The 25,451-nt window shown below is 33.4% G+C and overlaps 3 protein-coding genes across 6 annotated transcripts; 1 reads left to right on the top strand and 2 right to left on the bottom strand.

The window, feature by feature from the left end:
- The first annotated feature begins 6,736 nt into the window (after positions 1-6,736).
- Positions 6,737-8,767, top strand: LOC101250828 (probable carotenoid cleavage dioxygenase 4, chloroplastic). Its single transcript, XM_019215176.3, has 2 exons — positions 6,737-8,172; positions 8,251-8,767. The coding sequence occupies exons 1-2, from the start codon at positions 6,794-6,796 to the stop codon at positions 8,603-8,605; spliced, it is 1,734 nt and encodes a 577-aa protein (XP_019070721.2). The 5' UTR covers positions 6,737-6,793; the 3' UTR covers positions 8,606-8,767.
- A 654-nt stretch (positions 8,768-9,421) lies between these two features.
- Positions 9,422-16,532, bottom strand: LOC101251116 (WAT1-related protein At4g19185-like). Its single transcript, XM_004245958.4, has 7 exons — positions 16,159-16,532; positions 14,633-14,695; positions 14,395-14,511; positions 12,305-12,590; positions 10,937-11,092; positions 10,035-10,186; positions 9,422-9,750 (listed from the first exon to the last, which is right to left on the bottom strand). The coding sequence occupies exons 1-7, from the start codon at positions 16,347-16,349 to the stop codon at positions 9,567-9,569; spliced, it is 1,149 nt and encodes a 382-aa protein (XP_004246006.1). The 5' UTR covers positions 16,350-16,532; the 3' UTR covers positions 9,422-9,566.
- A 1,435-nt stretch (positions 16,533-17,967) lies between these two features.
- Positions 17,968-24,710, bottom strand: LOC101251408 (WAT1-related protein At4g19185). Of its 4 annotated transcripts, XM_069288226.1 has the most exons (9): positions 24,374-24,474; positions 24,037-24,270; positions 23,682-23,907; positions 22,483-22,545; positions 22,244-22,360; positions 21,094-21,379; positions 19,597-19,752; positions 18,869-19,020; positions 17,968-18,581 (listed from the first exon to the last, which is right to left on the bottom strand). In XM_069288226.1, exons 3-9 carry the CDS (start codon positions 23,687-23,689, stop codon positions 18,398-18,400), a joined length of 966 nt encoding a protein of 321 aa, XP_069144327.1. In that variant the 5' UTR covers positions 23,690-23,907; positions 24,037-24,270; positions 24,374-24,474; the 3' UTR covers positions 17,968-18,397. The 4 variants fall into 4 exon arrangements, with proteins under 4 accessions (XP_069144327.1, XP_004246007.2, XP_010325624.1 ...); XM_004245959.5 differs by lacking the exon at positions 23,682-23,907 and having other exon boundaries at positions 24,374-24,643; XM_010327322.3 differs by having other exon boundaries at positions 24,037-24,585.
- Positions 24,711-25,451: the final 741 nt, after the last annotated feature.

The following is a 25,451-nucleotide window of genomic DNA, read 5'->3' as shown; positions in this document are numbered from 1 at the left end:
TTTGGTTGGTGAGTAGAAAATATTTTCCGAAAAAATATTTTAGTGTTTCATTTTTGAGTGAAAAATATTTTGAGATATATCTTTTATTTTTTTACTAGAGTAGAAAATAATTTTTCAAGTTAATTTTTTTTTTTACAAAAACAAACTTTTAATTTTTTTTTTGTGGTGGGGTTGGGGGGTTCGAGGGTAGGGGTGAAAAAAATTAAAATTCGAAATTGAATTTTTTTATAAAAAAAACAATATTATTTTTTTAAGGGAGGGGGAGGGGCTAGCAGGGGTGGGGTGGCTAGTAGGGGGCTCGATGATAGGGGTGAAAAATTGAAATTCTGAAGTTAAAAATATTTTTTAAAATAAATTTAAATTTTTTTAGGAGTAGGAGCTGATAGTAAGAGTGGCAGCGGAACCGGTACCTACCGGTTCCCGGTCCGGTCCGTCCCGATCCGGTTCGGTACCGGTTCGATACCGGTTAGTACCTGTTAGGGTTTGGGTTTCCGGTTCCGGGACAGGAACCGGGACGGAATTACCGAATATCCGGTTTTTACCGGTTCCGGTAATTACCGGTCCGGTCCGGTCTGGTCTGGTCCGGTTTAATTTTTTTTTAAATAGAGCCGTTACTAGCCGTTGGTAACGGCTAGTGGGTCCCCCCAACGGCTAGTTGAAGAAAAATACATCCAATAAAGCCCTTACCCCACCCCTAACTTTTTTAATACCCTAAAGTTTTAAAAATTACACTTTAACCTATTTTTTTACTTATAAATACCCCTAAATTTCATTCTTTTAAATCACAATTCACAATATCATCTATTCATCTTCTACTCTCTCAAGTCTCAATTCTCTACTCTCTATTTCTAATCTCTAATTCTATAATATATAATATCTTAAATTTCGGTGTTGCCTTACTTGGTCTTTGGAAATTAGATTTGGAGCTTCAAAATTCAATTTTCAACTTTCCACGTTCGACTATCGGCGGTCATAAACGTCTACTTTTTTAAGTAGACGTTCGGTACATTCGTTCTAACTTTTATTTTACGTTTCATTTATATTTAAATAATTATTTATTTATTTGTGATTTATTGTTTGCATAATTGCATAACATTTTTCTTATTATATTTATTCTCACGTTTAATTTTTTAATATGGATTTCGGAAAAAATATTGTTCAAAAAGGAAAGGGGAAAAAAGTGCATTAGAGCGTGTAAGAAATGTTTGTAACTTTACATCCTCTAATAATGCAAAAACCGATAGTTCTTCTAAATCAAAAACTAAAAAATCTACTATACTAAGAATAAATAGGGATGATTATACACATGTTGATGATACGGTATTTAATATTGATAGTAATTCAGGATTAGATCCTTATCATGAACATTTACAACGTCGCTTTGGTAATTTTGATGAGGATTTGCCTAGTGATAATGATAATGATAATGATATTGATAATTATACTGATACGCCTATTTTTGATGATGATGATGATGAAACTCAGCCACCTACGGCTACTACTCCTAGTCCCGCTCCCTTTCGTTGTCCTGCCCCAGTTCCCCCAGTACATCCTAGGCCTAAGATAGAACGTGTTAAAAAATCGGTTGTTTGGCAATTTATGACACAAAATGAAGATAAAACACAAGCTATTTGTAATAAATGTAAACATATATTAAATCATAAAACTGTGGGCAAATCTGGCGGAACGGGACATTTGAGTAGTCATTTAATGTCTTGTTGTAAAAATGAATTTTCGCATGCTAAAGCGGTAGCGGAAGCTAAAAAAACGGTACCCCCCTTCCTGAAAATGTAGGAGTAGGCGGCTCTAAAATGGTACAAACACAATTAAATCCGTCTAATGTTTCTGGCTCTAGTTTACTACCTTCATATAGTAGAGAAAAAGATCTTGAAGAACTAGCTAAAATGATATGTGTTATGGGTTTGCCATTTAGTTTTGCTGAAAATCCCGATTTTATACATTATATTCAAATTGTATATAATCCAAATTTTAAAGGTTTTGCTAGAAATACAATAAAAAAGACTGTATTTGATTATCATGCACAACATTTTCAATATCTTCGTTGTTTATTTTATTATAATACTTGTAAAATAGCTATTACTTCTGATATGGGTCGTAGTGTAAATGGTAACGATTATTTGGCTGTTACTGCACATTGGATTGATGAAAATTTTTATATGCAAAAAAGAATTTTAGGTTACAAATGTTGTCAAATGCAAAAAACCGGTAGTTATATTGCTCAAACTATTTTAGATATTTTACAAAGTTATGAAATATGTGATAAAATAAGTAATATAACATTAGATAATGCTTCAAGTAATAATTCTGCTGTTCGATATTTAAAAACTACACTTTGTCCTTTTTATGGTGATAATTATCATATTAGGTGTACTGCACATATATATAATTTGATGGTTAGAGATGGTGTAAATATGTATGATAACGGATGTACGAAAGTTGAAAATGCATGTCATTTTATATTTAAATGTCAAGTTAAGTCTCGGCGTAAAAATTTTCAAAATCTAGGGTTAGATTTGATGAAAATAATATTGATAATTATTTAGTGGATTATCTTGAACTTTCTCACGATAATAGAAATGATTTTGATGCATATATTAATCAAATGACAGAACATACTGAAGATGTTCTCAAATGGTGGAGAGAGCGCACCAAAGGATTTCCAAAACTAGTACCGATGGTTCGAGATATATTAGCAATGCAAGCGTCGTCGGTAGCTTCGGAAGGCGTCTTTAGTGCAGCAATGTTTCAACTTGGAGAACATAGGCATTCACTAGCAGCCGACAGCTTGGAGATATCGGTATTATTTCGAGATTGGATTAATGCCGAGAGAAGAAATTTGGGTCGTGAACCACTACCGACCAAATTTCAAGATGACGTTGATGAAGTAATGCAGGATTATAGTGACGACGGGATTGAAGCAATGGAAGATCTTTCTATTCAACCTGTTCTCGAACATGTTATTAAAGAAATGTTGAATGATTTACGAAGGGATTTATATGGTGGCACCAACTATTAATTCAAACTAATATTTTTGTAAATGTAATTGTAATATATAATATATATTAATAAAAATATAGGATATTCGCCTTAATTTGTTTTTTAATATTGTTGTATTAAATTTAATTTTTGTTATAGTCAATTTTAAATTTTATAACTTTAAAGTTTAAATTCAAAAATTTCAAAATTGAAGAGTTTGAAATTTAAATTTTTATAACTTTAAAATTTGAATTTTAAATTTTCAAAAACTTTAAAAGTTTGAATTTAAAGTTTGAAAATTTAAATTTGAAACTTTAAAATTTTGAAAATTTTAAATTAAAACTTTAAAGTTTATAACTTTAAAGTTTGAAATTTAAATTCAACTTTAAAATTTGAATTTAAAATTTTCAAACTAGTTTGAATTTAAAGTTTGAAAATTTAAATTTATAACTTTAAAGTTTGAAATTTAAATTATAATAAAAATTAGATTCAATTAAATTTTTTTTTAAAATTTGGTTCATCCCGGATACCGGCCCGGTCCGGTCCGGTCTAGTACCGGTTTACTACCGGACCGGGACGGAACAATAGTTATTTTACCGGTTTCCCGGATCGGTCCGGTTCCGATTCCGGAACTGAATCGGTACACGCAGTACCGGTTCCGGTAATTACCGGTCCGGTTTTGCCGGTTCCGGTACCACTGCTACACTTAGCTGATAGGTTGGGGTGGATAGGGGGATATCGGAAGAGTATTTTGGAAAATATTTTTCTTATGTTTTGAAAGCAAGTCATTTCTCTTAAATTTGGAAAACATTTTTCGCTTCCATACCAAACACACCCTAAGTGCATACGAATTCGGAAAGGGAGCTTTAAAATTTGAGTTTCTTCCTATGGCATCTAATATTAGGTTGATAACAATTTTTGTAATAGTGGAAATGTATCTTTTCACTAATTTCTAGCAATTTTTTTTTGTATAAACAATACATTTTTTATACGTAATTAAGGTGTTCAAGATTTTAGTCAAACAAATATATTAGAAAATGCCTATAAAGAGATACAAGGTAATACTTTGTGGCTAAAGGCTATAAGCAAAGGCATGTTATTGATTACGAAAAAGTTTATGCACACTACAACAAATTTAATTATTAGTGGGGGATAATTTTGTCACTTAAAACTCATATTTCATCACAAAAAATATTTAGTAATTGAAAAAAAAAATTGTCAGACCTTCGTCACAAAATGTGGGTCGTTAAAAATATTTAAAGACGATATACTGATCATTCGTCGCTAAATAAAAGTTAAACTACAAAAATATATTTTCATCTTTGAAGGCATACTATTTATGAAATTTGTTTGTAAAAAAAAAAAGAAAGTTTAAATAGTGTGGTTGATTGAGTGTTTTGTTAAAAAGACGATTTATACCGACGAAATAACCTTGTCGTTAACTATTATGTTAATTAGTGACGATATAGTTTGTAGTTGAAAAAAATATGGTTTTAAATTTTGTAAATAGATACTATATGGTTTGATTTTGATTTTACTAAAAAACAATTGCAAAAATAATCGAATTGACAAATTAAATATATAAATTTTATAATTATTTATATATTATTCATAAATAAAAATATAAATATTTTGTTAAATTTTAATTAACTTAAGCCTTTAATATACCATTTTCTCAAGTCCAACACTTAAATTTTAACTCAACTATTATAATCCTAAGTCCAAGTCTATCAAAATCCATTACTTTAGTCTTTACATACCCTATCTCACATAAGATAGTCACTCATTCTCTTAATTGAATCACTTTCTTCATGTAGTAATAATTATTGTATTGCTTAATTGTTTACTTGAGCCGATTGTAGTTTTCTTGTGGATTGTTTATGTACTAGGTGTTTGTAACTATCGAGATTCGTATGTCCTCTAAAAGTTTATTACTTTTCAGACCCAAAAATTAAAAAAAACAAATCAAACCAAACAAAATAGATAATAACCAAACTAACAATTATTTTTTCATTTGGCTGGGTTTGGGTTAGGAAATTTGAAAAGCAAGCTAGATTAGTTAGGTTTAATTAGTTGTAACAAATAATCGATTCAAAGCGAACCACAAACACCCCTAGGCACAAGGTATCACTTTATCCGAGAATTCATTGCCAATAAAGAGGTAGAACTTAAATATGTGAAATCTCATAATCAAGTTGCGGATATCTTTACAAAGCCTCTCAAGTTTGAAGATTTTCAGAGGTTGAGATCAAGCGTTGAAGTAAAGAAAGAAAAATAAAAATTAAGGGAGAGATTTGTGGGAACAAAGCTTGATAGTAATTTGGCAGCTACACTTGTGAAAATCAATAGCCACAAATGCAAAAATTGATAGTCATAAATGTGAAAGATAGCAACCTTATTTGTGAAAGTTGATAGTCAAATTCTCATAGAGTTTTGGTGGAGTTTAGCCACCGAATTTTGTGAATTTTTTTTTGTCATATTTACGTTACTAATGATGTAATTAGAAGGTTTAAAACTTTATAAATATAGAGGTAATTGAATATTTAAAAATACACCAAATAGAGAAAACAAAATAGAATAGTGAAAAAAATCCACAAGCTATTTGTAATTTGTGAGAAAATTGTGCAAATACTTTAATTTTGTATTTTAGGAAGGATATTTTAGAGTCAATAGGTGGATGAAGGATAATTTTTATATGATTTTTAATACTTTAAGGATATTTTAGGCCCCTTTGCGTATTATATTACATAAGCATTTGTATTATACATTTAAAATTTATTAAACCAAAAAATTAGAAAATAGTTTCGGAAATAATGCTTCAAAAATATTTATTAAGCGAGTAACTATTATAAAAAATTTAACGCTTGAATTAAATTAACCTAAAAAATTAACTAGCTCATTAGGAGAGATATATTCAAGTCTATACTAAGAGACTAATTTTACATCCCTCTATCGATATAGAAACTTCTTAACGAAACAATACTCTTGAAAGTTTAGCGTATTGAAAAAATCGAAAGAAAGAAGAAAAAGGTAAGAGGATAAATAAGACAAAGAAGTCATAAAGTTAAATATACGGTGATCTTCTTGCCTAATCTTTGGTGTATGTAATTATTAAATGATGGTATTGTTTTAACGTATTGTATGAATTTGTTAAATTTGAATATATGATTTTGGAAAAATATAAAAGTATCTTCTCAATCTAGTCCGAGATCTCATAGACACACTTATATTATATTAAAATTTTATTACCCCTTCAATTTATTATATAAATAATTTTCTATCGTTTATGCTATATTAAGATTTCTAGCCCCTAAACTTATAATATAAATAATTTTCTATCATTTTTCAGCATACCTGACACTATCTTGTGGGTCCAATATGTGTTGACATTCTTTTTCAAGCTAGTGCTGCGTAGGTCAAAAAGGGGTAGAAAATTATTTATAAAATAAGTTTAGAAGAATAATAGAACCTTAGTATAGTATAAGTGTCTCTGGAATTTCGGATATAAGTTGAAGAGATACTTATGCATTTTTCGTATGATTTTCACTCAAGTTATCAGTTTCAATCAAATTCATACATAATCAGTAATATAATTTCCCTCTTTTCATTTTATTGATATATATATCACTTCAAAAATGTTGTCGCATTCCTTAAATGAATTGTCCCTTTCCTTTGCCTTACGCCTAACACCTCACTTCCACACACTATAAATTAGATCATGCAAACACATATATTTTCAACATTCACTCTTTAGTATCAAATAATCTTTGTCTTAATTTGGTCAAGAAATAACACAATGAATGCTTTGTCTTCAACTTTTCTTTCTACATTACCACAACACCCTAAATCTATTCTTTCTTTTAATAATAATTATTATTATTATTATTCTCGTAACACGTCTTCTTTTACTCTAAAAGTTTTCTCCATTGGTGATGAAAAGTCAATCCCTTCGCCACCAAAAAGAGCACAAATACCCTCAAGAAAACCATCACTTCCTTCGAATATCTTCAACGCATTTGACGATTTTGTGAATACTTACATTGATCCTCCTAGAAAATCTTACGTTGATCCAAAATACGTACTTTCTAACAATTTCGCTCCAGTAGATGAGCTTCCACCTACTGAATGCGAAGTAGTAGAAGGCTCCCTTCCACCTTGCCTAGATGGCGCGTATATTAGAAATGGACCTAACCCTCAATATCTTCCACGTGGACCTTACCATCTTTTCGACGGTGATGGAATGCTTCACTCCATTAAAATTTCCCAAGGTAAAGCTACGTTTTGTAGTCGATTTGTCAAAACTTACAAATACAACATCGAAAATGAAGCCGGTTTTCAAATTATCCCTAACGTTTTTTCCGGTTTCAACGGTATTATCCCCTCGGTCACACGTGGCGCTATTACCTTGGCCCGAATCATTACGAGACAGTTCAATCCCGCAGACGGTATAGGCCTTGCGAATACAAGCTTAGCTTTATTCGGGGGTAAACTTTTTGCCCTCGGTGAATCTGATTTACCATATGCAGTAAAAATAACCTCAGACGGTGATATTATTACCCTTGGCCGTCATAATTTTAACGGAAAACTTGTCTGGGGCATGACAGCTCATCCGAAAATCGACCCCGATACTAACGAGGCTTTTGCTTACCGTTACGGTCCGTTTCCGCCGTTTTTAATTTACTTTCGGGTCGACCCGAATGGTATAAAAACCGCAGACGTGCCGATATTTTCAATTAAACGTCCAACATTGTTCCATGACATTGCAATCACAAAAAAATACGCCATATTTTCGGACATACAAATAGGAATGAACCCGATCAAGTTCATACTCGCCGGTGGTTCACCGGTGGGTATAAACTCGAGGAAAATCTCCCGACTTGGAGTGATTCCACGTTATGCCAAGGGTGAATCGGAAATGAGGTGGTTTGATGTGCCAGGGTTTAATAATTTACACGCGATTAACGCGTGGGAAGAGGATGGAGGCGATACGATAGTATTAATTGCACCAAATATATTATCGGTAGAGCATACACTAGAAAGGATGGATATGATACATGGATGTGTTGAGAAAGTCAAAATTAATTTGAATAGTGGGGTAGTGAGTAGACATCCAATTTCTACTAGAAATCTTGATTTTGGAGTCATAAATCCAACTTATGTTGGGAAGAAAAACAAGTACGTACGTTTTAATAGCATATTCAGTATAAATATTATATATGACAATGTATGTATAATTTTTATTTGATCGTGTAGGTATGTATATGCAGCGATTGGGTACCCTCCACCTAAGTTATCAGGGATCGTAAAATTGGACGTATCGATCGCGGAAGTTGATCGTCGCGATTGCATAGTGGCATGTAGGACGTTTGGAGAAGGTTGCTTTTGCGGTGAGCCATTTTTCGTGGCGAAAAATAATTTGGGAGCTAACGAAGACGATGGCTACGTAATGTTGTACGTGCATAATGAGAAGACAGAGGAATCAAATTTTTTGGTCATGGATGCAACATCACCTAATCTTGATATTGTGGCTAATGTTAAATTGCCTCGTCGAGTTCCTTATGGTTTTCATGGGATTTTCGTAAGGGAAAGTGATCTTAATATGCTATAATTATATATATATATATATATATATCTTGAAAATAGTATCGACCAAATATAATGAAAAGATAGAAGAAAAAAAAATAAGATGAAAAAGGATGTATACAACTCAACTCTAATCATTTTCTAAAGATAAGGTTATATATGACTAGACTTTAGTCATTTTATTATGAAGTTCAGACATATACGATTGAATTTATTTTTTATATGAAATTTAAGTCATATATGTTTGAACTCAATTGATGTTAAGCTTCTAAATGATGTATCACTTTTTCTCTGTGTAATATTGCGTTTATGTGATACAATAACGTAACTCACAAGAAACATGCCTCGACACCTTACAACAAAAATATTTATAACTTACACATGAAAAAAAAAAATAAGGGAGAAAGAGAGAGTATCATTCAATTGTGTTTTTTTAAAAAAAAAATAAAATTGACCATTATTAAAATAAAATGTTATTATAAAAGTTGATTGTTATAGAGTTTGATCCAATATGTTTAATCACGAAGATATCTTTCCATGCTATTTAATTTTAGGTACTCCATTTCAATTTATTTGTCTGATTTTAACTTATCATGAAATTTAAAAGGGTATAGAAGACTTTCACATCCTGTGATGAACATATATAGAATGTACCAAAATGTTCTTTGATTTCGTGATATTAAAAAAAAAAAGGAGACATTTTTTTTGAAACGGACTAAAACGAAAAAAACAAGACAAACAAATTGGAACGGAAGAAATATCAAGTATGGCCTTAGTATTGCATTGATTCTTCACTTTTTTTGTGTGTGAAAATCAAAGATGTTTTGATTTGAGGAGAGAGTTTATTAACATGTATTAACTTCTGAAAAAGAACTTGATAAAACTGCAATACATAGTGACATTGTTCTTAGCAATGAACTGCACTATACATATTAACATGAAGAGGATGAATAAAATGGACATGCAAATGATGTTTGTAGCAGTATCTAATCACTGGTCTTTGGCATTGAGGAAGAAGGAACAAAGGAAATGTGTTCTATCTGATATGGGATTAGGGGATCCGTTATCCGCGGATCATGAGTTATAGTTCCCATAGCTGCCTGTTTCTCTCTGTAAGATGCCCAAGTTACTAAATAAAGCCCAGCTATAATGAGAACTCCTCCTAAAATGCTGCAATCACAAAGCGCGGAGATTTATCTTAGAAATGGAGGCTAACAACAGACGACTAGCTAGAAGATGGAACGTAAAGAAAGATCGTATGTTCTCAGCAAGTTCACAAGAACCAATCTCCAAGAGAAAGCAAAATAAAGGAAACATGGCAATTTTCTAACAGGAGAGCTTTGCTTTCACCCTCATGTCGAGTATAAAGAACAGAAATGAGAACATACACAGATATACAAGTGAATTTTGTTTTAGGAGTATGAAGTGCATTCAAAATAAATCAGAGTACTAACCTTCCCAGATAAATAGGGCTCCGAAGAAAAACACTAGATAAAATTGCTGACGCTACTGGTTGGAGCGGACTGTATAAAGCAACTAAAGCAGGGCCAAGAACCTTATTGCACCATGTCATAAGTCCATAGTTCAGGGCTGATGCCAGAATTCCCTGAATGACAGTAACCATTATGACGAAAACAAAAAACTGTCCATTTACATACTAAACCAAATGAGATGAAATGTAATAGACAGATGAATGAGGATCCACTATGAAAAATTCACAGACTAACTTTAATTCATGATGCATTGATGATTGTAAACTGAAATAGCAACCTAGGGGAAGTATATGAAGATCATTGACACTGTTATTTAATTTTCAGGGGTGAAAGGAACAGCAGAATTTTTTGAATCAAACAGAGAGAACATTCATATTCTTAAGCCTGGATGTGTAGTTTTGCTTGCTTTTCGGTTCAACCTGATTTTTGTTAACGATATATATTCCATGTTAGAAATGATCGGAGAATTTCACAATCAGTAATTTTGTGTTTTCACATTATCTTAGTGTTGTTTATACCATCGTCTATAATTAAATTAATTTTACTTGCCAAAGGAAAAGCTCAATATACCCAGAATATTCAGGGGATTGTTCTTTCTAACAAGGAAAATTGCCTTCGTGTGATCATAATACACCCCCCAAAATCAAGTCTCTCAAGGCGTTGAAATTTTAAAAAAAATCAGTAGTTTTTTAAAAACAAATTATATCTTGTACTCTTTACACTTTTCTTGAAGTTTCTGTATATCATTGTCTAAGATTTTCTTTTTACATGAGGCAAATCATTTTGAGGCATGGGATCAAGATAGACACAATCTCATTTCACGGATCAGGGAAAATGAAGATCAGTTCTTAAGAGAATCTTACAGCATAGCACACAGCGACAAGTTCAGATTGTGTCAAATACCAGTCTGTTGATCCATTGGTCACAAAAAATGACGTCCCAATCATTAATAGAACACCAAAAAGGTATGAATATGCTGTCAATGATAAGTTTGCTGGGTATTTTTCCAAAACTGGAGCCTGCAAAAATTTCATAATTCACTCAACTCTGCACACATTTCATAATAATACACACACATATACTGACAAACTCATTCTTTTCCGGACAACTCTTCAAAGTTAGCCCAAGATAGAAGAAACTGTTTTACCAATCCTGACTGAAGGCCACGCTGCCAACCGAAACCAGATTGTTTCTATGGATTATGTCACAAAAATACTCAGTCTTTTAATACATTGATTCTGTTAACTGGAAGTAGTCTCTAGCTATTATTCAGCAAGTCATATTTCTTGATCAGTTTATCACTCACTCACAAATTTGTATAATGTGGATTACTAGAACAGAATCAAAATTTCAAATGCCTAAGATCAAGTAAAAGGTGTCCAACATAGTGGTAAGATGGATGCAAATAAATCTCTTTTAGATGAATGAGGGTTGATAGATCAAAGTTCACAAGAGCAGAAAACAATTACTAGATAAATTATTGTGAAACGGAAAGTGATAATTTTTAAGGAAAGGGTAAAGGGCATTATAATTTCCACACTCTAACTATAACCAGGAAACTTCATGTATTAACAAAAACTTGGCGATGAAAGTGAAGCTCAATAATAAACCCAGTACAGTTTTAAGCTTAATCTACAAACTGCTGAACCTTGGGTTCGGATATATGGATCTCCACTGTCCATATTCCCAGTTAAGCTCACCTTAGTCCAATATAGCACAGTTAAAGCCACATAAAATTGGAGGGTGTTACGTATACTTTTGAAAGAATATCAGCTTTTAGCAGGAGAACTTTCAATTAGAACAACCAGTTTAAAAAATTATAATGCTGATCAAACTACTAGCCTTGTTGAAAGGAAAAGCAGACAGTTCACTTCACAAGTTTGTTTGTGAACTGCAGACACTTGCAGACGAACTAGTACACCTATCTACCTATTTCCATTTAAGAACTAGACTATCTGGAGACACTGGAAAGAAAGTTCTGACTAGCTACGTAAAAGGCCTCAAATCAGTATCCTTATGTTCTGTTTACCCCTAATTCACATGTTATTAGAGAAGGAAGCTCACCGTGAAAGGTCCTATATACAATGAAAGATCAGGATCCATCTTTTACCGCCAATGATATATATAATTTGTATATCTGCATAGCCTTTCAGTTTCATCATTGAGAACGGTCTGCTATTTATTGCAATCAAGTCATTCTGAATTAACAATTGAAATGATTATCTAGTTACCTGAAAAGCAAAGTATGCTGCCATGCACATACAGTTTCCTATTAAACATAAGACGCCAAGGTGCCAATTATCAAATCCCGACTCTAGAAAGCTAGACATTAGCCATCCAGCAGGCTCCGGTTGAACCTTAGCACTTATCTCAATTTGTGCTGTGAAGTCCACTGTGCTGTCTCCAAACACCACTGGGCCACGGGAAATAGCCATTAAAATTGCCCCAGAAACACAAACAATAGTACCTCCAACCTTTGTCTGACCTTCCACAGTAAGAAGTTTCGCTGTTTCCGTACTGCATATATAACACATATGAGTAATGTTGAGCAAGCCACATCATATACTCTTTTCAAAAGCCTGTCCCGACTCCCTTGCATTTCCGTTAATATTTTTTTATACCAAGAAACTCTGGAGGGTCAATGAAGCCAGGTTTTAGAACTCGGTGAGAATGGATCTACACATCTAGCCTAGCACAACTAAACTAAGACATAGAAGTTTCTTCACAATATAGATGCCCGCCTCATTTTTACTAAAATATTCTGCAACAGCACCATGCTCTCTGTGGTCCACTTCAATGTTACCTTGACAATTGAACAACACCATGTACTCTATGATTGATCATAAAATTACGGTTTTAACTCACACAGCTAAAAATATTAAAGGACAAAAGAGCACTACAGTATTTTCGCCAAACAGAATCTCCCCTTCAATTGTTTTTAAAACAGCAGCACATAAAACCAATTTTATGAACATTTATCCTTTCGGGATCCATTAAGTGTTGCCCAGTTTCAGCCTTACAGAATACAATTATAGCTTTTGAGAGATGAAAAAATTCAATTAATCAAAAATGTAACTACCAATTTTAATTATTTTTTTTGTGAACTAGATTCGACTGAAACTCAAACTTCTTATACCAAAGCACCTGGTTTTATTCTAACACATCATCCTCAAAATCGCTGAAACAAAAAAGAAAGAAATAAAAGAGATCTACAAGGAAGGTTAAGATGATGAAAGTTTGGGAGCTCAAAAGTATAATTGGGATAAAACATGGACTATCCCACTTCATGGTGCATGATTAAAAGCTTAAGCAATTGAATCTGGATGAGTTAGTAGATCAAGCGTCCCAAAAGTAGTTATAATTCTATTAGGCAGTTAGCATTTCAAAAGAGTTAGATAACACTGTTCACAGCTTTTAGTTAGCTCAGTTAGTTCAAATACTGGACAATGCAGTAGTTCATCAAATTTGTGTATAAATACAAGTCCTACTTGTACATTGATCACATTTGATGAAATAAGATATTTCTTCTCTTCTCCCTGCTAAACTTTATTAGCTCTGTACTCAGATTTCCCTGTGTTAGCTGCCATCTTCTTCAAGTTTATCTCCTAGATTAACTATCCTCCGTCTCGATCTCTCTTTTGTGTATCACTTCGTTATGCAAACCTCTTTTTCTAAAAAGAAACCTTTTTCTTCCCCCCTAAGTTTTACCTCGCCCCGCCCCCTTCTGCCACCTAAACATCCGTAGGTGCTGCTTTGGGGGGTAAGGTGGAGATTGGGTTGGGAATTCTGTAGTTAGTTGGTCTTTAATCTAGATGGAAGGTCTTGGGATATCAATGTAATTTCATTTTTCAAAAAAGGGGAAGCCAAATTGAAATGGACAAATAGAATCAGTTAGCATTTTTTTCTGAAATTCAAAGAATTCCCTCTTCTATCTGTCTCAGACTTAATCTGTCATTGTTTATCCCCTCTCTTAAAGTGTTTCTGCAATTTTGTTCCTTAGAATGTCCATTTCACCAAAATAGTTACTGAGTAATCTCGGGTTTGTATTGCATCAGTTTGGAGGATATACATTCTCAAATTGATTGCAATTACTCTCATTCTATGCACAACAATAAGGTACTGGTGATTGCTCCAATTTAAAGCACAAAACGAATTTGGTATTAAAAATACAGCATTTGATACTTGATAGAACTATGACCTTTCACAGCTCACAAAGTTGAGCAACACAAGATTCACTCAACACCCAGGACATGCAAGAACTGGGAGTGATGGAGACAAAGATTAAAAATCGAGAGATGAAAGGGATTGAATGTTTACTGACCCCATGAGAACAGCAAGTATGAACGTGAAGACTGGTATTGCAGGTTGTAAAGCAGCAGCATAAGTCGGATTCGTGAAGCCAAGACCAATAAGGAACAACAGTTGGCAACCAAAAATACTGTCTCAGTATTAAGAGAGAAAAAAGGCTTTTTCAGCAATAGGCTTTTATTAAGTGTAACAAAATTGCGGAAATTAACAAAGCAAATCCAAATATACAAGGTTAGTACATCAAAACTTACCCAGTTAATCCTAGAAGGAAGAATGACAGTACAAGCCGCTTATTCAGAGGAAGCCTCGACCTCCTATAGATGGAGAAACATAAAATTTACATTTGTAAGTGATGCTCATATGATTCCAAATATTGTAACTAAACTTGTTGTAATAGACTGAAAATACAAATGTAATATAAACAGCGGGGCCCGCAGTTTGCACTACTACCACTTTTTCTGAAAAGGGTAACGATATATGACAAACATATCAGCAGAAAGGAAATTCTAGAAATCATATTTACAGAATGCAAAAAAATTGAAATAGCAAAATACAATTCATCTTAATTTTTTGTACCGAGCTACTTCTATCTTCAAAACATCTGGCATTCCTTTTTTCAATCATATCCACCAGATACAAGCTGGTATTATTCTCCACCATCTCTAATGCTTAACAGTATTCCAGCAATCAACAGCTTCTTTGTTGTCTTAGCCATGGTCCATTTAAGTCCAGTCATGCTAAGAAACAGCTGAAAGAGTCGATGTGCTACCACACAATGCAGGGGTAAATGACTATGGCGATCTGTTTCAGTCTGACACAAGTGGCCTCTAGAGCACATATAAATGCTCCTTCTCATCACTTTTCCTTAGTGAGACAAGCCTGTTTGGCAACCAACCAAGTAAAACAAGCCCCCTTGAAAGGAATCTTAGTCTTCCAAATCTGCGTAGTAGGCCACTGGCTATCTTGACTTCATTTCCCGACACAATAAAATAGGCAGACTTAACTGTAAACAACTTGCTATTCTTGCCTTTCCAGAGCAATGAATCCTTGTTATAAGTAGTCCCTTGAAACAGCTCCAGTTGTTTGAACAATACAACAACTCTCTATATCTCTCAATCATACAACCTTCTGAAATTTAGGTTCCAACCTTGCTGGCCCCGTGCTTCTTCTACTGTGATCGTTGGGATGGATGTCAAATTAAACAAATCTGGAGTTACTACTACATCCACCTCCCAATATAGGTTTCTCTTGCACCTTAAGGTTCCAATACATTCCCTCTACTGCACTCCCAAGATTTGTTGTAATATCAACTACCTATACATGTTTTTTGTTGTACCCGTGATCTCAAAAGCTACATCTACTTCAATCCTAAATCCCCCTTTTTTAGAGTATCTCTCCTGCCAACCTGCTACTTTTCACTATCACTTGGTTCCATGTTACTTGGTCTTTATTGGACGCGACCAATGTTAAGCCAATGTGAAACTACATCTACATTGATTCCATAAACAAGCCAATGAAAACTTAGCCAGTGTATGGGACCTATTTCTGCATAGTTTAAACATTGTAAATATATACCTGCTGTTTGACCAAAAAAATGAAAACGAGAACAAGTGCTACACAGGTAGGAGCTTTTAAAGTTATCAGTATCTGAATATGGTAACAATAATTTCATAAAAATCCATGCTTTACATGTACATAAATTCAATTGTCTATCTACAAAGTAGCTGAATCATGTAACATAAAAAGGGAATATATGTAAAGAGATAAAAGAACTAACTTTTCACGGAAATAGGCAATTGGGGCAAGAATAGCTATAGCAATAAGGTCTCTATACAAACAGAAGACAATTTCATTGATGCCCACATTGAGAGCCACCTTAGTAATCACATGGTAACCACCATAGACAAGCTGAACCAAAGCCATTGCAGCATGGGCTTTCCATACATCACCCCCATTTCCTACTGCCATTTTTGCTCATTTCATCCCCTCCACACCCACCCACCCCCCTTATACATACAGTCCACCAAGTTTAATATTGGGTAGGTGGTGATTTTAAAAACCAAACAATACAAGAATCAGACAAAAGGAGTGGACTTTTTGTATGAACCTCAAGTTTTTCTACAGAGTTTGTAGTCGGGGATTTTTGGTCACAACAAAATGAGTAGATTTAAAAATTATAATTTTTAAATATTTAATTTTTTTATTTAAAAATATTAAATTAATCTAATCTAATTTAATATTGAAAATTAATCAAATTAATTTTCGAAAAAGAATAATATGACAAAGAAAAATAGATTAAAAAAAAAAGTATCAAGATATTAGTAAGATTTGTATTAGTTATTTTAACATAACTTTTTTAGAATATTATTTATAAAAATTGTTTATAAGAAATTTTCATGTATAAAAAAAATTAGCATTATTTCTAAAATAATATGTATTGCACGTTACTAACGCTATGAAATTTTCACATATCAATATTACATACCTCAATACAGCTCGATATTATAATTAAGAATATACAAAACTAATATAATATAGGTTGGTTCAATTAATGATTAAAAAATAAATAATTTGTTAACAAGTGTACTAAATAAAAATAATTTAAATAAAAAAATCAATAATGCAATTCACACGTCATCCAAATAAGCTCCTTTGATCAGGTTGTTTATCAATTCCTAATTAGTTGTTTTAATGATTCCATAGATAAATGTCCCTTGAAGTATCGTTATTTTTGAAATTTTTTAACTAGATAATTTGATAACCAATATTATAACTAAATAAATATTATCTTTCGTGAGTGATTATTCGACTTTGTCTTCATTATCGAAAAGTCATTAATTTTTATTTTGTTATATGAAGATCATACCTAAAATATATACAAAAATATCTCTTCTGTTTGAAGGTAGATTCAAATTGAACCCCTAAATATATTTTTGAAAAATTTTAGTCCACTATTTTACAAAAAATTGAGAACACTTACATACATATCTGAAAACTTAAGCAATTTTACGACGAAAAATATTTGACTCCCGACCAAAAAGTCAATTGTGATAGAAAAACTTTATGATAAATTGTTGGTCCATTGCACTCAAGTGTTATTGGGTGCAAAATAGCATGTTCTTATACCAAAATAGGAAATTTTCTATCTCATAAACAATGGTTCAGCGACTAATTGAAAGTATTTAATAAAGACATAACATAACTTAGCCTCAAATCACATGTATATTCTTCAACTTTGTGTGTACACGAGTAAACACTTTCATTTATAGAAAATTAAACAAAATAGACACACATGTTTTACTTGACATCCTATATGACAACTTGTGTCCTACGTGGTGTCCAATACTTAAGCAATTTAATACAAGTTTAATTGTCTACTTGTGCACCACCCAAAATTGAAGGACATGAATCTGAAAAAGATGACAAGTTAAAGGGCATTTACATATTATGCCTTTAATAACTCATTCTTTTAAACCATTTTGAGTATGAACATGAACAATATGATGTTTACTTAATATCCGAATGGCATACAATAATAAGGCCTGAGACGTAAACTCGTCAACATTATCAAGATAGATTAGCTGAATTGCACAATCTAAAAATTGTATTGGTAATCTTATTATTTGACCAAGCAATCTCGCAAATGTCAAAGTTGATAAACTAGCCTTAAATATCAATCACCCCATCATTGCATAAAGAGAACTTACTGCTGCTCGCTTTGGAGACTAAACTATGTAAATAATACGTAACAGTAACCCAAGTAACGATAATAAGAAAGACCTGTCAGCCCCAATCCTTCGGTTTCCGGATTGGAATAAGGAGTTCCATGTTCAATTTAACGAGATTGTAGGGGGTTCAGCCTATTCCAATGCAGTGAATACGAATAATGCAGGGTTCCAACCCTCTATAATCGAGTGACGGAGGTATGACTGCAATACATATTTATCATTCTTCTTAGCACTGAACTACACATTATCATGAAGAATAGGGCATGCAAAGGATATCTGTGGCAACATCTAATCACTGATCTTTGGCATTGAGGAAGAAGGAACAGAGGAATTATGTCCTATCTGATATGGGATTAAGGGATCCGTTATCCGCGGATCATGAGTTATAGTTCCCATGGCTGCCTGTTTCTCTCTGTAAGATGCCCAAGTTACGAAATAAAGCCCTGCTATAATGAGAAGTCCTCCCAAAATGCTGCAATCACAACGCGTGGACATGCCTTAGCTAACGACGAATAACTAGATGGAATGTAAAAAAGAAAGATCATATGTGCTGCTCAGCAAGTGAAATATTTCATAGTTTCACAAGAACCAATCTCCCAAAGAAAGCAAGTCAGAAAGGAAACATGGCGATTTTCCAGCAGGAGAGCTTCACTTCATCCTCATGCCGAGTAGAAAGCAAAGAAATGAAAACATACACAGATATAAAAGTGGATTTTGTTTTAGGAGTATGATGTTGATGCAGAAAATCAGAGCACTAACCTTCCCAGATAAATAGCGCTCCCAAGAAAAATACTAGACAAAATTGCTGTTGCAGCAGGTTGAAGCGGATTGTATAAAGAAACTAAAGCAGGGCCAATAACCTTATTGCACCAAGTAGTAAGTCCATAGTTCAGCGCTGATGTAATAATTCCCTGAGAGACATTAACCATTGTGATGAAAACTATTTTCATTTCATCCCAACGAAAATGAGATGAGATGTTATGGACAGATGAATGAGAATCCACTATGAAACATTCAAAAGCTAATTTAATCCATGATATATTGATGATTGAAAATTGATATAGCAACATAGGGGAAGGGAGTATGAAGAGCATCGGCCTTATTCTTCAAAGTTCAGAGGCAAATCTGGATCATCTTGCATAGTTCGAGAGCGAACTTAACCATTTTCCCTTACATAAAAAGGACCGTGCTATAGGGATCGGTCCGACTTTAGTACCATGATAAATTATTTGGCCACCTCAGGTAAAAAGTTAAGCTGTTCGTGAGAGCACGAATAACTTAATTATGATTTCAACAACCAAACTTCAACAGTTGATTTAAAAGCAAATTATACCTGGTATGACATTTCTAAATTTTTTGGTATATCATTGTGTCAGATATCTTCTTTATGTGAGACAAATCATTTTGATACTTTGATCAAGATTAAAAAATACTATCTCATTTCATACATCAGCGAAAATGAAGATTGGAACTTAAAAGAGTCTTACAGCATAGCACACAGCACCAACTTCAGATTGTGTCAAATACCAATCTGTTGATCCATTGGTCACAAGGAATGACGTCCCTATCATTGGTATAACGCCAAAAAGGTAAGAATATGCTGTCAATGTTAAGCTTGCCGGGTATTCTCTCAAAACTGGAGCCTGCAAAATTTCTTTACTTACTCAACTCTGCATACATTTTATAGTAATACACACATACACTGACAAGCTCAAGGATTTCCACACAACGCTTCAAGCTAGCCCAAGATCTAAAGTGTCACAGACATCTCAGAATAAACTGTTAGTACCAATCATGACTAGAGGTCAACCTACCAACCAAAACCAGATTTTTTCTATGATTATTTCACAAAAATAAGTATTAGGTTTGGTTTTTGGACTAATGGGTATGGATTATATCACAAAAAGATCAGCTTTTTCAAAACATCACTCTGTTGACTGGAATCAGTATCTAGCTATTGTTCATTAATGTAATCTTTCTTAACCAATTATCAAATGATCACTAATTTATATAATCTGGATTACTTTACATAAGCAAAACTTAACCGGTCTAAGATTAAGTAAAGGGTATCCAACAAAGTGGCGAGATGAGCAAATTGATCTCTTTCAGATGAATAGCCATTGGTAGATCAAAGTTCACAAAGAGTAACCAAATAAGAGAGAATATCATGAAACTGAATGTGATCCCCTTTAACAAGGAAGGGTAAAGGACATTATTTTAAATATTTTTGAAATGGTAAAATGTAAGGGGAAAGGTAAAGGACAATTAGGACCATTATACTTCCTATTGAAAGACCAATCTAGTTATATAAGTTTCCCTTTCATTTTAGGACATAAGAGTTTTTCCTCTAAGCAAACAGTGATACTAAAAGGCAATTCAAATTTAAGCAACCTATTCTTCATCTTCACCCCCCACAAAAGAAGAAATTAGAAAAAGAAAGAAAGAAACCCACTAGACTATAGTTGTGATTGTGCAAAAGCAAACCAATCAACAATCAAGATGAATCAACAAGCCATTACCAGCCTTCCCTAAGAACCGTGAGAGCGAATTCAAATCCCTAGACGAGAAAGAAAATGATGGAAGGGGTATTAGACACAATTAAGTTACATTTCATATTTTTTACAAGGTAAGCTACATCTGTATTTTACATAGCAAGATCTTTCTTTTCAAAGATTGTTTCAATCAGTTCTATAAATTCACTCAATACCAATTTCACAATTTCAAAGGCCCGCCTGCAAATGCTAGTGTATCACAGGCACTCACCCAAAGCATGTGAAAATCACCTTCATGAGCATATGATTAAGAAGGAGGTCAATCGTGGCCAATATACAAGGAAGATCAGGGGCAAAACTTTTAAGGGATGACTAGGTATATATGTAAATTATATATGCACATAGCTTTTCAGTATAATAATTGAGAACGGGTCTGCTATTTATTACAATCAAGCCAATTCGAATTAACAATTGAAATGATTATCTAGTTACCTGAAAAGCTATGTATGCTGCCATGCACATACAGTTTCCTATCAAGCATAAGACGCCTAGGTGCCAATTATCAAATCCCAACTCCAGAAGACTAGACATTAGCCATCCAGCAGGCTCTGGTTGACCCTTAGCACTTATCTCAATCTGTGCTGTGAAGTCTGATGTGCCGTCTCCAAACACCGCTGTACCACGGAATACAGCCATCAAAATCGCCCCAGAAACACAAACAACGGTACCTCCAACTTTTGCCTGACCTTCCATAGTAAGAAGCTTCGCAGTTTCTGTACTGCATAAATAACACACATGAATGATATTGAGCAGGTCAACAACTGCGACAGATAAGTTATGTGACAATTCTAGAAATGAACAATGGACTAGCTCATGTTCCTTCCTGTAATGACCAATGACTTAAAAAGCAGGGAACATGGACTACTTCACAGTGAATACTTTATTCAAAAGCCCGTCCCTTGCATTTCCATTTTTTTTTATTCCAAGAGATCCTCAAGGGCAACCGCCTGCATCTCAACTAAATTAACGCATTAAAGTTTCTCCCCATCATAGATGCCCGTCTCATTTCCACTAAACTATCCTGCAACAGCACCATGTCCTCTGATCCACTTCAGGTGCTACCTTGACAATAGAACTACACCCTGTACTCTATCATTGATCATAAAATTACAGTTTAAATGGTACACCATTAAAATAAATAAAGGAGCACCTAGGTTGTTTTTCGGCAAACAGAAACACCCTTTTACCTCAAATGTTTCCAAAACAGCACCACATAAACCGATTTCCTGAAAGTTAACCCTTTTGAGATCCATTCAAGCATTCCCCAGTTACAGAGAATAACTATAGGTTTTGGAAAAATGAAAATGTTTCAATTAAGAAATTTAGAGGATATAGTTTCTTAGTTGATTGTAATTATTCTCATTCTATGCACAAAAGAAAGTATTTGTGATTGCTCCAACTTAAAGCACAAAGCAACTTTGGTATTAAAAATACAACATTTGACACTTGATAGAACTATGATTTTACACAGCTCACAAAGTTAAGCAACAGAAGATTTACTCAACACCCAGGACATGCAAGAAATGGGGGTAATGGAGACAGATACAAAATCCAGAGATGAAGGGAGTAAAAGTTTACTGACCCCATAAGTACAGAAAGTATGAACGTAAAGACTGGTATTGCAGGTTGCAACGCAGCAGCGTAAGCCGGATTTGTGTAGCCAAGTCCAAGAAGGAACAACAGTTGGTTACCGAAAATACTGTCACAATACCAAGAGAGGAAAAAGGAATTTTCAGGAATAGTATTTTATCAAGTATAACAAAACTAAAGGAAATTAACTAAACAAATCCAAACGTACATGCTTATTACATCAAAACTCACCCAGTTAATCCTAAAATGAAGAATGACAGTAGTAGTCGTTTACTCAGGGGGAGCCTTGACCTCCTGTACATAGAGGAATTCCTATAGGGTTAAAATAGTATAAAAGCACAGAAAATATTAGCAATAGCTACTTTTATTAAGGTTGGCTGACAAATTTCTAACAAAAATGTATTCATTGTCCGCTCACCGCCCACCCACCCACCCACCCCCCAAAAAAAAAGATTGGCTATTATCACAAATCTCCAACATGCAATATGGCACAATTTTGAGTGGAACTTACAAGGGGCAGTCCATAACTCTTCAATAAACACAAAATAGATGATATTGCAGCATCAAGTAGTTTCATCTGATCAAAGACTAAGCTACTTCTTTTATAATGTAAAATAATTTTATTAATGGTAGAAAAGTCTCCAGTATACAAGCAGTATATCAGAAGGTAAAAATTCTACAGCTTCATCAAAAACATAAAAGGGTAGAGAATCTACAAAAGAATATGATTTTGCACAAAAGTCACAAAAAATTTTATTCCATGATGTTTTAGACTTTCTAGTTAAAAAGAACCTCCAAGTCTTCTACGCAAACTAAAACTTCACAGAAGCACCAAAAAGATGCTACGAATTAGGGAATAATAGGTCGTTCCTAAAAGAGTACTGTTCAAAACAAGGAGAACTTCACCCAAGGCTCCCCAACTCTTTGGGGATGTGAGAATCTCCCAACTTAGTAAGTAAAACTTCCTATCTCCATTTGTTGAGTCCAATAATAAGTTCCATTAGATAGAGTCTTTTCGATTCTCCAGTTAGTTAGTTGGTAACTGTAGCATAGACATAGTATGTGGGAATGCTATGTGCTCCTAATCAACACTTTCTACCTCCTATCGAAAAGTATATCTTCTGCCAACCTGCAACGTTTAATGATCACTGGGTTCCATGTTGCTTGGTCTTTACTGGACGCACCAACAGTAAACCAAGGTAAACTACTACTTCTACATTGAATTCCAAAAAGAAGCCACAAAAGAGTAGGCAAAGTGATTCTGATGGTATTGTGAGCTTGTGTTAAATGTTGGTATTCTGTCTACCAATGTATGCTAGAGGGTGCCCGTTTTTGCATAGTTAAATATATCTCTGCTATTTGACCACAAAAAGAATAAAGGGGAACCTCCACGGAGAAAAGCAATTAAGTTGTCACTATTCATGATTTACCTGTACATCAAATCAATTGTCCAATGCCTTCTTACAGGGTAATTTATCTGAGGAAGTGTATATGAGTTTGCCACAAGGTTTCCAGTTTCCACAAACAGTGGGAAAAGAAAGTTTGTAGGCCAGTTAAGTCATCGTATGGGTCGAAGCAGGCTTCAAGACAACGCAACATTAAGCTTACAACTGCATTGACTAGTGCAGGATACTCACAAAGTGCCTATGTCCACTCCTTGTTTACAAAGAAGAAGGAATCAGGTATTCTTTCCACAGATACAGAGAGATTAATACACTACTTGGATTGCAAATTTAAGAGAAACATGTAAAAAGGGAATATATGTAAAGAGATAAAAGAACTAACTTTTCACGGAAATAGGCAATTGGGGCAAGAATAGCTATAGCAATAAGATCTCTATACAAACAGAAGACAATTTCATTCATGCCCACATTAAGAGCCACTTTAGTAATCACATGGTAACCACCATTGAAAAGCTGTACCAAAACCATTGCACCATGGGCTTTCCATATCTCACCCCCATTTCCATCTTCAACTGCTGCCATTTTGTTCACACTTCATCCACTCCACACCCACCCCCTATATACAGTCCACCAAGTTTAATAATGGGTAAGATGAATCTTGAATTTAAAATCTAAAGAAAACAAGAATCAGACAAAAGGAGTGAACTTTTTGTATGAACCTCAAATTGTTCTACAGAGTTTGTGTCTTTCAATCTTTTATCACCAAACATTGATGAAAAATTGTAGTTGCCTACTCCTTCACTGAAATTGGCCAAAGGCCAAACAAGAGAGTTTGTTGATGGAGTTTTATAGGTTAACTTTTTAGGAAATTTTCTTTTGTTGAACCCTTTTTTTTATCTTTAATTTAAAAATTCGATGTCAAATCAAAATCGAACATAAAAGAAGTAGCGATGTTAGTATAAAAGCAATTCTCAAGTATGTTTAAGGATAAGTATAAAAGCAATTCCTTCGATGTCAAGAAATATCATCTAATATCTCCCAAAAGTGTTTGGTCTTAACTTTTTATTTTTTTCTATATTATTATAAATCTACCTTTATTACATTTTTATGCATACTAGTTCTCGAACACGTACATGTATCTCATGTTATTTAATATCAAACATTTTACATGAAATAATTATTTTAGAATAATTGATGCATTATACAATATTTAAAGGGTAAAAATGATGTTTCTCGTAAAACATTCAACTAAGGTTGCAACTTGCAAAGATCAATAGAATTTGAAGAATTTTTTATTGTATTGATAAAACTTTTTATTTTAGTCATGTGGGATACACTATATTTATTGGTAAAAAAAATTTACTACTTCAATTATATGATTTGTCAAAATTGTCAAATATCTAACACTATATTTCCATACAAATGAAAGAAGTTAATTAAACTAAGCAATATATCAATAAGAAAAAAATGACTGATGAATAAAAGATTACATAAAAACTATAAGATGTGAAAATATAAAGTGTAATGGACTAATATTTTCTATTTAACTTAAAAAGAGAGAAATTGTGTATATGAAAGGTTGTGAATGAATGTATTTAATTGTAGAAGCTAAAAAATTAAGCAATTAAAGTCATTAAAAAGTGAAAAATAATAAATTGTGATATCTAACCATGTATTCTCTTCAATTAAATATTGATATTGTATGAATATCTCCATATGCTCTAACCTTTCTCTTTATATGCTCTAATGTTAAGTTTTTTTAATCTAAAACGGTAATTGTTAAATCAGTTCATTAAT

This window comes from Solanum lycopersicum, chromosome 8 (genome assembly GCF_036512215.1).
Source record: "Solanum lycopersicum chromosome 8, SLM_r2.1".
NCBI lineage: Eukaryota > Viridiplantae > Streptophyta > Magnoliopsida > Solanales > Solanaceae > Solanum > Solanum lycopersicum.
This window is presented reverse-complemented; position numbering and strand designations above follow the sequence as displayed.

Bases quoted from the DNA above. Each gene is read 5' to 3' on its own strand.
- LOC101250828 (XM_019215176.3), top strand. From the start codon at position 6,794: ATGAATGCTTTGTCTTCAACTTTTCTTTCTACATTACCACAACACCCT. The intron at 8,173-8,250 runs GTACGTACGTTT...TTGATCGTGTAG, and splicing joins TATGTTGGGAAGAAAAACAA to GTATGTATATGCAGCGATTG.
- LOC101251116 (XM_004245958.4), bottom strand. From the start codon at position 16,349: ATGGCAGTAGGAAATGGGGGTGATGTATGGAAAGCCCATGCTGCAATG. The intron at 12,591-14,394 runs GTCAGTAAACAT...TTATATATGCAG, and splicing joins ATACTTGCTGTTCTCATGGG to TACGGAAACAGCGAAACTTC. The intron at 11,093-12,304 runs GTAACTAGATAA...AAATTTTTGCAG, and splicing joins CAGCATACTTTGCTTTTCAG to GCTCCAGTTTTGGAAAAATA.
- LOC101251408 (XM_010327321.4), bottom strand. From the start codon at position 24,236: ATGGCAGCAGTTGAAGATGGAAATGGGGGTGAGATATGGAAAGCCCAT. The intron at 19,021-19,596 runs GTAAGACTCTTT...AATGTCTCTCAG, and splicing joins TTGGTGCTGTGTGCTATGCT to GGAATTATTACATCAGCGCT. The intron at 18,582-18,868 runs GTTAGTGCTCTG...TTGTGATTGCAG, and splicing joins AGCGCTATTTATCTGGGAAG to CATTTTGGGAGGACTTCTCA.